General features: G+C 35.1%; 1 protein-coding gene across 1 annotated transcript in view; it reads right to left on the bottom strand.

Annotated features, from left to right (window-relative positions):
• The window catches only part of schlank (ceramide synthase schlank), a 49,492-nt gene that overhangs the window by 11,572 nt on the left and 25,155 nt on the right, over positions 1 to 12,765 (bottom strand). The window contains exon 3 of the mRNA XM_088242917.1: positions 2,277 to 2,498. Coding sequence (XP_088099043.1) covers positions 2,277 to 2,498 — 222 coding nt within the window. The remainder of the gene's footprint in view (positions 1 to 2,276; positions 2,499 to 12,765) is intronic.

Here is a 12,765-nt window from a genome sequence, read left to right as displayed (position 1 = left end):
GGAAGAGAGGAGCAAAGGCAGCAAAAGACAATATTTAAAGAAGATATAAGAAATGTTTCTTTAGACGTGATTTTAAAAAAAGACGCTATTGAAATATCTTATAGTTAACATAAGATGATTTCATTGTTGATCCGCATAAACGGCGAATGAATTAGTAAAAAAAAGGAATTAAAAATGTGATTCGAGTATGGGAATAAACGAGTAAGGTAGTACAATGGATTGGCGAGACGGCGCAGTCGGCCCAGGGCCCCACTGTGGGTGGCTCAAGGGCGGCCCTCGTAATGAACTTAGGTTGTGAGCCCAAGAGCAGAGCGTAACTCAGGCAAAAAACTCCAAACGAAATTATAGCGCAGTATAGCGCGTTTTCACATACTAAATACGCATTATAGCGCGCTGTAAACGCGTTCGGAATACCAGCCCTGGCCTGCAACTACTTGAAAGACTCACGAAGGTTTGCTTTCGACCCAATGAAACTTAGTCCAAACCAGGTGAGGATTATCACTAGAGGTAGGTAGGGTACTGCAGATCGAATGAACACCTTACTAGAATGATCCATTCTGAAACTTCTAGATGTAGGTTCTGCAGTGTAGATGATAAAATACCAATACACATTCTAAGAGAGTGTGATGCTTTTTATCACAAAAGAAGCTGCATCCTCGTGTAAGAGCTCTCACCGATACTTCGAGGGCCCGGGCTTAAAGGGAGAGATTTACCAATATGAGGGCACTCGTCCTTTAATCAGCACTCCGGCTCTCGCAAAGACCCGAGGGCGAGAACTAACTTACAAGCACGTCGATAGTTAATTGTGGTTGAGCTACGGGAGCATATAGATACATATAGCACTGACCCCATAGTTCGGAATAAGAATGAGAAAGCCGTAAAACTGAGGCGTGAAGAAAGCTGATTAAGATTAAATTCCCAAGGTAAGAGAGTATTATGTGGCAAGGCGTGCTTATCTGATAAGGAAAGTAATGTAATAAATAGTAACAGGTATATTTTGTATTGTGGGTAAATATTATGACACATATTTCCACAAAATATGACTCACAAAACATCACACCATATTATGAATATTCTTGGTCATAAAAATTCATTTCTAATCACTGATAACAATTTGATATCCAAAAATATTCCTACCTTTCTTCTACCCGCCGTGTAAAATCTGTTCATGTACAATGTTAATGATGAGGTTATACTGTTGAAAAAATACTCTACAAAATGCAAACACGCACCAAGTCCTATCTACATTACAAGTCGAGATATTTCCTGTAATAAGTCAATATAACATAAATCCGTTCAGGGAAAACGCACCAAGGGACAAGGGACGCCGTGCTGATGGGCCATCAAAAACAATATTTCGGGTGTATTCAGCGGAGCTTATGGAGCAGTACTGACTTGAGAAAAGGTGAGATTGTTGGTCGGCGACATGATATCCTGGAGATGTCTAGTAAGTGATGTCTACATGCTTGACTCAGGGGCAAACGTGGCAATTATTATTTTCTTTCTTTTCTCTTTTTACTAATTAATTATTATTTTACCTAATGTAATAGGTACTGTACATTAGATAGAATGATTACATAACTTTTTTAATCAATGAAAAAAAATCATTTCTCACAAAGTGACTACAGTAGGTAAAATGTGACTTCAATTTGAATTCCTTACTGTGGTATTATGTATCAGCGAAAATGCACTTAGTCATGTCAATCCACTACAATTTTGTAAAAAATGTTTTGAAAGTTCAGTTATTATTTATTAAACTATTGAATGAAATGTAGTAAATATATCAATTTACCATTTAAGTTGGCTTAGTAATGTTTAGTAAAAAAAAAAGTTATTTTGTTACAAACTTTAAACTTGAATTATCTCAGAAGTAGTAATTTTGACTTAGTGCTTTTTTGTAGAATACCCACGATACATTCAAATAAACGAATCACGTTTTTTTTTTCGATAAAAAAACAGAAACATTTGGGTTCTATGATTTACCCTAATGTTTTAATTTCAGGGGGCATTTTTATACTCGGGCACTCGGTACCTATACAAATAGATTAACGGTCAAGCGGTCAAAAGTCATGAAAAAATCAAAGGTTGTGGCAAAGTTCACAAAGATCACAATTTTTTTCCTGGGGTAAAAAAATCCTAGAGGATCAAAATAAAATTAAGGTAGGCAAGATTGAGTTAACTTGTGATTTTGTCAAGGTAACATGCGTGAAACAGGACCCACTCTGACTCTCCCAGGCAAGGAGCAGAATTATTCTATTTTATTGTCTTTTACTGACCTGGTTGGGGTAATCGATGAAGCAATAATCCATGTCCCACAGCCAGGGCTTGTCCCACATGATGACCAGGCCGAAGACGAAGATGCACAGGTAGTAGAAGAAGCGGAAGGAGTTCTCGGAGAACTTGACCAGCGTGGAGGGCTTGTCCTGACTGCGCCGCATTCTCCACCAGCGTTCCACCTGCCGCTCCGTCAGGTCCACCTGCTTCCCGAGGGCCACGATCTGAAGACAAACAGACCGAGTGTTAATCCAGCTCTCTTCTGTAGTCTTCATCATCGACACATAATGCACAAATATCTACATTATAAACTGCATAACTGCATGTGCTGCGGACAGGGCACCCCTCCCACTTACGCCTTTATACATCACATGAGGTATGCACTCTGACGAAACATTTATTACATAATATTCAGTGTTTTTTTTTTTAAACCAAGCGTCTCAAATGAAGAAAAAAAAACTATATTAGTGCATTTCGAACAATTTTAATGATTATTTACGGTACAAAATTTTATTATGTTTCTTACTTACTCTTAAAACATTAACAATTAACACTAGTGGAGAGGGATGGTGCGGATATAACACCCCTCCCACCGACGCATTTATACATCATATTAGGTATGCACTCTGACGAAACATTTGTATTAGTGTCAATAAACGGACCCCCGACTGAACACGCGTGTCACTCTCCCTCCCGCACGAAAACCTATCCACCTGAACATATTTTAAGTAATCATTATTCGTCTTTCCACACCCAGTGGTGCATAGGGCACTGCATTTATAATCCAAATGCAGCGTATTTCGATAATTTTCTAGAGCCCCCAAAAATCTTAACACAAAGCATTCGTCGCTGTCACCGGGGGGGGGGGAGAAGTCGATACATGAAGTTTTATGTACCCTTTAAAAGCCTATTTTTATTCAGCCATCGCCCCCGTAGACCGAGTCAATGAGTAAATGCACCCCAATTTTCTCTGGGCCTTCCACCACCCCCCTGAAGGTCTTCAGCGCCCACAAGGGGCGTTATCGTCCACTTTGAGAAAGACTGTGTTACGTGGAGGTTATCAGTCTTGCACATCGGGTGCCAGTACAGGCACAATGAAATATCGCAGTTTAAACAACCTTTAAAATCAATATTTCACTTTCACCCTGCCAGGAATCGAACCCAGGATCTGAAGAATGGTAGGCGAAGGCGCCAACCACTATACAACGAGGCAAACTTGTCTTCACTCAATTCCCTTAATCAGATTTTTTACCTGAGAGCAGCCATCGAGTCGAAAACACATGTCAATTAGTTCTGGTTCTATTTCACACACAGAACTGTATTCTTCGTCATTTTTACCAATTTGCTCAAAATAGACTATCATAGTCCTACTGAGGACTCTAGGTAGTTAAACAACTTGTTATTAATGATATTTTTAACAACAAAGTAACACAGTTAAATTATTTTCCTCGTGTTACGCAATTCTTCGAGATTGCGAAAAAATCCTAATTTTAATCATAACATTGAAATCAAATTATTAATGATTATATCTATCGAATTGAATTCAAAAACAAATTTTGAAAATTGAAATCAAAGGATTTGAGTTTATTTATTTTATTAATAAAGAAATACTAGAATTTTTACGATTTACGCAAATATTAAAATTTTCACACCATTCCCTTAAAGTAGTAAAATAATTTGTGCACGAAAAATGGGAATTGAGTTGTGGTAGAGTTCGATAAAATTTCATGAATTATTACATCGTGAGCAAAATACTATATTAAGCAAGTATCATTAATAATAGTATTATTATTGAAAAAATACGCACGAATATAACCCAAAATAAACTACTCGTCTTTGGTTGCTATTCTGATAAATTCTAGAAATAAAACACATAAATCAAGTATCGAAATACCAGAGAAAAACAGACTTGAGTTGAAGTGAGCTATTTATTTTAAAACAGCCCGCGGTTTCTGACTAAAGATCGCGATATTTCGATAACGTAAACGTAGGTCTATGGAAATTAAACGAGAAGCATCAAAAGTTTCAATTTTTAAATGGTCTAAAAAAGATACCAAAACAATAGCTAAACATTAATCAGGTGTTTCAAATGTTAAAAAAAAATATGCAATGAAATTAAAGGCATAAATTGAATGGTTCGTTGTTGTTATACATATGTAACAATTCTTCAGTGTACGCTATAGGAACTTTAACTTATTAACTATAAAGGAATTATAAAAATATAAAAGATCTTAGAACTCGTGAGAACTTTGAGAGTCGCGAGCCATAAGATGCACTTGAGTGCAGCCGAACGTAATCAGACACATCCCGAAGTTTCGGCAATTTTTTGGGATAAACCGAAACCGCGGCCGAAACACGTTTTATTGACCGAAACCGAAACTTCGGCCGGTCACTAATTGCAATACAAACGAAACCATGGCTTTATGAACGAAAAATTCAGAAGTAAATTGAATATTTTCCCAAATTACGCAAACAATTTATGTAGTTCTTCAAATTTTAACTAGTCTGAAAATAACAGTTATATTGGAGTATAGTTTGCATACATCACGATACGTGACGGTCGTGGATATGGTATTGCTGCATAAACACAAAGTGGTGCATTGCAGACGAACACGACAGTCAACGTGTATCGAGTATAGTGTGGCGTGTGGCGTCGAACTGCAGAGCGCTAAATCAAAATAATTTTGTATGACAAAATGGAGACACACCAATAACTATAGTCCTTAAAATATAGCTTGATTAGAATAACATTTGTCAGAAAAAGTGACGACATAACTTCGTAGTAACGTCAAAGGAGTTATTTATTTTGACACACGAAAGATCATTCGTATCTGGCGTGTTATTTTTTTTTTAAATACAATGCTTGACACATAAATCAACATTAATATATAAAATCAGCTTTAAAACTAAAATAAACCTAATTATTAACGACGTTCTTACAAGGTTACATCATTTTGCAAAAACGTTTAAGATGGGACAAATTGATCGAATAAAAAAATCATTCATTTGATGTTGTTCATAAAAAAAGTATAAATATCTTATTTTTTGGTGAATAATTGTGTTAAACACACTGTAATAGGCTTGTTTTTGCGTTTTTTTATATCAATTCTCGGAAACAGAGTTTCATGATTGCATGAAATAACTGATAAAATCGATTTGATCAGTGATCAGTAATTTCCATCACTAATGAAATTAGTTTGACAGCAGTCATTCTAATCAAGCTATATTTTAAGGACTATAAGTTCAAATACTGTAAAAATGTTACCGTATAGGGCCCATTCCACACGTATCGTCCGAATCCACGCGGCACGATAAAATCAGGGTGTTTCAAATGTTATGTTTTCGTTTTATTTATTTAGTTTCTACTCATGATTGCATGAAATAACTGATAAAATCGATTTGATCAGTGATCAGTAATTTCCATCACTAATGGTTTGACAGCAGTCATTCTAATCAAGCTATATTTTAAGGACTATAAGTTCAAATACTGTAAAAATGTTACCGTAGGGCCCATTCCACACGTATCGTCCGAATCCACGCGGCACGATAAAATCAGGGTGTTTCAAATGTTATGTTTTCGTTTTATTTATTTAGTTTCTACTCTCGGGTAAACATTTTGCAAAAATAAATCGAGTTAAGATTAGCCGGTCTCGTGGTGTACTTGTTATTGCCTTAACCTACCGTTATTATTATTTATTTATTTTTAAACATTAAAAATCATTCCCCCATATTTTATTTTATCGTGCTGTGTGATTTTTTTACGATGTGAAAAGGCCTAAGACCCAATATCGCTACCTGGTATCAGTCATTCGATTAATACAAAGTTCTTTTTTTTTTCGTTCAGCAGGAGGAAAATTCACTTCACAAAATATTTGACATAAAATATTAAATATATTACAATTATTTCCATATTTATTTATTTACGGCGTATCGATGACGTATTCAAGTAGTTTTTAAAATAATTCAATCGCAATAAATATGAAAAATACTAGCTATTATTAATTTTGAATAATTGAATGCAGTTATGCATAAATCAGCCAGCCATAGAAAATTAAACTGAGATAATAGCACGTTTGTGAAAAGAGTGAATAATTAAATCTACACAACAATTGAAATGTTTTTGAATTTGACAAATGAAAAATTATTAATTCATTAGTTTTTTTTTTTCTATTACAAACAAGTAACTAATTACGTGTTTGACCAGTTTTTGTAGTATTATTTTTTAAGTACCGTGAGATTTTTCTAGAGCTATGGGTGTTTTCTGCAGATTGAGAAATGCCGTTTTTGTGATCGACACTATTTTCGGAAGGTGATTATTACAGTTTTTTGTATAAAAGCGGCCTGGCTGTTTTTAGCAGAGCATAGAATTGACCATACTGCACCCGATAACACCGATATCTATTTTTTCGAAATTGTGGACTGGCTGCTTTCTGCATAACTACGTTTCATAAATCTGAGTAAACAGTAGCAATTCTGTATATGAAATGGAACCAAAATCGAGGGCTGGTATTCTGAACGCTCTCTGCCCCCGAGAGAGCGTTCAGAATCGCACTGCTGGACAAGTTATGTTTATTCGATAGCTGCTCTCAGGTAATAAGGCAATTGAGTGGAGAAAATTACGCCTCACAGTGTACCTAATGTATGGTATTTTAATATTGATTTTTTTTGTTTGAAAAAAAGTAATATTGGCGTTATTATGATTTACCCAAGTATTGAAATTTTGGTGGCCATTTTCAACGAGTTGTAAATAAATCACTTTTAGAAAATGAGAATCAAGTTGTAGTAGAGTGGGGTTCGAACCTCGGACCTTTGATCCGTGAGTCCGCGACACAAGCCACGAAATTGCAACAGATTTTAGTCTAACGTGATTGAGGTCCCGTGTTCAACTCCTGTTGACATGAAATATTAATTCAAAAGGTGACTTTACTCTATAATAGTTCGCAGTACCTGAACTTACACCCGAAGAATAATACAGAGTAGCTTACCTTACATGCAACAATAACTATAAAGATCTAGCTATAATTGGAAAGCCAATGCAGTGCTCTATGCACTACAGAGTGCGGATAAGGGAATCATGATGATGACAATATGTACCTATACATATATACTCGTACGTACGTAATTTTGTAAAATAATATTTTAAAACCAGTCTGCAAGCATTTGGACATAATCAAACATTGTTGAATTACTACCTGGTAAAAGAAGAAGTATAAAAATTGGAAAATTGTTTTCAGGCGTTGCCAAGTAGGTGATTTGGTTCAGCCGGATGAATCTCACCCACGTGATAAAGGTTTCAACTATTTTACTTCACAAAAGTCAACAGAAGAAAGAGTTGAGGAAATGTGGATGTTCAAACATAGGCATAATGGTGAATGTTACACAGTGTGTAAAGTGGCCACTTAAACCAACCAATGACAGATCATAAGCCCTGTAAATGCCTAGACTTCCATATTCCCTTCTCAAAAATGTTTTCCCTCTCTGTGGAAATAAATTTAAAGGTAAATTCAGCTCAATTTTTACAAAAAGAGTGATGAAAGAATAAGAGGAAGTTCAGCCCTCCGGGAAATAGAATATAAAAAATGTCTTCTTACGCGCGGCAAAAATTAGAGCATTAAATTGTACGGCAAAGTTTATTTAAAATGTATGAAAAAACTACTATAAAAACTATTTTGAACGACTCGTCACTAGTTCTTATGAATCAACCAATGATAAGAGAGTTATGATAAATTTGCGGTTTACAGTAAGTCAACTGTCAAATCGGCAGAACTAACCGAGAAGGCCAAAAGAACTTGAGGCGTAACACGCGGTGTAATCTAAGAAATACAACATTTTTAAAAATCATTGCGCTGATAAAATGATACATAAAAAAAAATTGGCTATAATATATTAACAAATAATAAAGTATAAAAAAATCACCGAACTTCCTCATGATTATACATCGCATAAGTAAGAAAAAAGTACTGCAATGCAGGTACTAGGTACTTGCTTAATATTTACTGTTTTTGACAATGCAAATTTAATGTGCTAAGATATTCTTAGAATGCGTTATTTACGTAACTACAAAAATTGACATAAGAATTCACGATAAATATACTAAATAAATAAGACGAAATAAAGAAAACCCACAAGGTCTAAACATACTGCAAGAAATAACTGAGTAAAAAAAAAACAAATATTGCACCTGTAATACCTCCATTAAACCATAATTTTAAAACTATGACTTTGTCACTATTAATAATTATCAAAATCACAGGAAATCTATTTATTTTATCATACCACTTCATTGACTATCAATAAAGACACTTTACTATGTGACCGTTACAAATTTGCTGAAGAATCTTGCTGACCAAAGCGGAGGGGTATCCGAAAAGTATTTTATTTTAATGATATGAATTTGTTCAATCATTTGACGAATACGAATTGACGAATAGGTATATAGAAAGAAAAGAGTGAATCCATGTTTTAACTTCTTGTGAATTTTACTCGTGTTAAGTTTGGAAATCCACATGGACAATGAAAGCATCCACCCCTTTCCCGAAATTGTTCATAAAGACTTGTGTCTTTCTTCATTTTCGCATATCACTATAAATATTTTTAAAACTAATTAAGCGAAAATTAAATATTTCTTTACAATTAAACCGCGAAAATAACAAAACAAAGAAACTTCAAAAGCTTTCATTGTACCCCTCATTGCAGTATTGTCAATTTGTGATCAATCAAATACACATGCTCAGCACAATCACCTTTTTCTAATTTCCCATTATGACAGTGAAGGAATAGTGTTAGTTCTAAATTGAGACTGCGGCCGCATGCTCCAGATCCCGCCTCATCCACATGGACAGTAAAATCCTCTGAAGCAAAGGACATATTTCAAAGGAGAGTTTTTCACCGAATCTGTGGTCCCGCGAAAGACGGAGAAGAGTCGCGCATAAGACGAGACGGTGAATTTTACAGCATTTGAGAAGCCCCTAGTATCTCAACACATATGCTCGGGGTCGAGATGGGGTGGACATGCACAAACAATGACAAATTCGCGGGCACCTAAAAGCGTGGTGACGCTTTGACATCCAGGGAGTAGAAGAAGGATTGGAAGACGTAGGCTGAGGTGGGGAGGGGGGCGTGAAGAAAGATGCAGCACAGCTTCGACAAGTTGCAATTGGAAAACGGCGGCTGAGGACAGGCGAAGCCAAAGGCGAAAGTTGAAGGAGGCCGGGGCTTCATTTGGGCCGTAGCGCCATCGACAAAGAAGAAGTTCGGAAATGGGACTGACATAGTAGATAGTGTTAAAGATTCGATTCTGAATCTACTACAACTTTATTTACGCATATGTGAAGCTATAACTTTGAGATTTTCATGACATTGACGTATAACCGACACGTTATTGCCTTACCAACAGCATATTAAATTTAGGAAATATTCCTTCGCTCTCGATAATTCGAAATAAAGAAGACAGCAAAGTACGATACACATAAAAATATTCGTTGAAATAGCAACGACCACTAGTGTATTATTCGTGTTCTTTCGAAATTGTAAAAATATACTTTAAAAATGTATATAACTGATTACCTACTTATTTCATAAATTAGATTGTATTTACGAATTAAACGATTATATCTGTTCTGTTTTTAACAGTTACAGTGTTCTATTCAACCGAGGCTTCGTAACTTATCTTTTATTGGGTGTGAAATAGGGTTATACGCGCAGCGCCAGCGGTCAGAAAATGTAAAATAGCGTAGAACCTATCGTTCTATGAAGCATCATCGTTATTTAATTATATTACCTCAGTGAGTTGCAGTGGAATTTTCTCATTACACACAACGTTATTCTTTACGGTGAAGGTCCGTTTAAAAACGAAGACATTTTCTTCGCTCTTGTAACGTGTCTATTCATACGTCATTGATTAAATATATATTACCAACAACCAAAAAATCAGAGATAAAGCCGGGACACAATTCCACTCATTAATTTCCGAAATACCAACCGAGCACATTTCTGTTTATCCAGTGAACATGTTTTTAGCAAAACCCTCGGTTAATATTAATTTAGCATACGCTTCGTGGCCCGTGGAAACCTTGGCCTCGTCTTGCATAGAACATTGATCCTATTAGTCGCTACGCTAAGAGCAACATAGCATCCCACAAGCTTTGTCGCCTTAGATAAACAAACGAAAACGATTCTTGTTTCCAATGTCTGATGAAACATTTGATCAGTTAATATATTTTGGTTCGATTGTCAGGTTATTTTATTTTATTTGGGATTTTTACAGCTATTACATAAACAAAATAAGCAGAAAAATATCAACAATAATAGAGCCAATTAAAAAAATCCACTAAATCTAATGACACATAATATATAAGTAAATAGTTTACGTAATTGTATGTGTGTGACGTTTGTATTCATGTGTATGTGAATGTGTGTATGCGTGAATGAATGAGGGAGAGGGTACATGTGCGTGTGGGAATGAATGAGGGAGAGGGTGCGTGTGTGTGGGTGGGTAAGTATAAAAAAATAATTGTTTAAAACTTGTAATTATATTTTTAAAAAAAGAGCTTGGTAAAAAGTTTGAAATCTTTTTGTTAAAATTCAAATCAAGAAATGTTATAAATTGTATTTTTTATAAGTGTGTTAAATTTCAAAACCGTATTCTGAAAAAAGGGCATTTTATTTTAAAATTTAACTGATACACACTGAATGAATAATGTGCGGCGAGTCCCATACAATACGGTAAGTAACCACAAAATGCAGTAAATACGATATAATGTCAACAATAAAATAAGGTTTGACAATACGCGAACGTTGATTCAAAACGAACATACAAATACATATTAAATGAACCTACATAATATATAAATAAGAATAACATATAAGTTTGATAGAAATGATTCTACTGTACAATTGATTGGAGATAGATAATTATAACAGGTCGGTATTTTTTAGTAGACAAATTGACTACGCGTAAGAAATTTTACTTGGTTAATTCGGTTCTAAGGACTAAAACATAAGGATGCAATATAATATATGAGGATGTAATAATGGTTCTGTTCTGGTTTGAGATAATGTTTGAATTATAAAAACTTCGCCACACTCATCTACACTCGTTCATCGTCGACCCCAGTGGTATAATGGCTTAGACGCTTGCCTCACGCACGGTGGGTTCCGGGTTCATTTCCCGGTGATATCACAAAATATAAATGTGATTTTTATCAAGCCTTAGGTGTTATGTGCTGTAATTCACCATTCCAATAGGGCCCCTTGACCTGTTGTGGTACAAAAATAAATCATACAAATAACTACAATATCGTATATATTGTATATTGTACAATAAAATTTGTATTCAAATAAGAATAGACAGATTATTTCCCAAATATAAATTAAGTACTCGTACAAAAACAAGGAGAAAATAATTTTCTGTTCTAAAAACGAAAGTTATACGTAAATATTTAAATTTTAGGGGCCATTTTCAAAGAGTTGTAAATAATTCACTATCAGAAAATTATAATCAATGTAGCGGGGTGATCGAACTACGAACCTTTGATCCGTAAGTCCGCGACACTAGCCACAGGACAAGACGATTAAAAAATATTTACAAAAAAGAAAATGAAAACTAATAAAAACAATTATTCATTTAGTACGTTTAGTTAAGCGGTGCGGGTTAAATTATATTTGGGGATTCAAGAAAGGGAGTGAAGAATTCGCGAAATGTAATAATTGTGTCCTTTCTCGGAGGCGGCATGCGGCACGCGGCAGTCACAAGTCACAAGTCACTGGGAACCTTCGTATTTGTATTCCGGCAGAGAAACAGCTAACTTCCTCGTATGCGCCTCGAATACAGAGTTCCGCCAGCCAAACTCGGGGCTTGTGCGGCTTGTGGGTGACGAAAGGAAATAAGACATCAATTGAACATAGTTATGCAGAAGCAGCCAGCCTTAGAAAAGTGAAACTGAGATAATAGCACGTATGTGAAAAGAGTGATTAATCAAATCTACACAACAGTTGGAATGTTTTTGGCTTTTAACGAATGATAAACAATGAATATATTCGTTTTTTTTTGATATTTCAAACAAGAATCTAATTATGTATTTGATCAGTTTTAATGATTTTCAAAGTACCGTTAGATTTTTCTAGTGCGTTTTTGTGGTCGACAACCTTTTCACAAGGTGATTAATACAGTTTTTTGTATGAAGGCGGTCTGGCTGTTTTTGACAGAACATAAAATTGACCTTACTGCACTCGATTACATCAATATCTCATTTTTTCAAAATTGAGGACTGGCTGCTTTCTGCATAATTACGTTCAATTATATCTCGTCAATATCTAGGCTCTATTATACATCATTTTAACAGTCTCGAAGACGCCTACCTACCTACCTAGGCGAAAGCGCTTGATGGTCTAGTAAAACTTAACCAAGGAATTAAATTGATGTATTTTTATAAAAATCGTTGACTCTTCTATAGTTATATCAAGAAATACCTACAAAAAACATACATGTTA

Source organism: Micrasema longulum, unplaced genomic scaffold (genome assembly GCF_059751315.1).
Source record: "Micrasema longulum isolate JH-2025_06_02 unplaced genomic scaffold, ASM5975131v1 h1tg000177l, whole genome shotgun sequence".
In the NCBI taxonomy this organism is placed as follows: Eukaryota; Metazoa; Arthropoda; class Insecta; order Trichoptera; family Brachycentridae; genus Micrasema; species Micrasema longulum.
The sequence above is the reverse complement of the archived record's forward strand: the minus strand, read 5'-3'. Positions and strand labels throughout refer to the sequence as shown.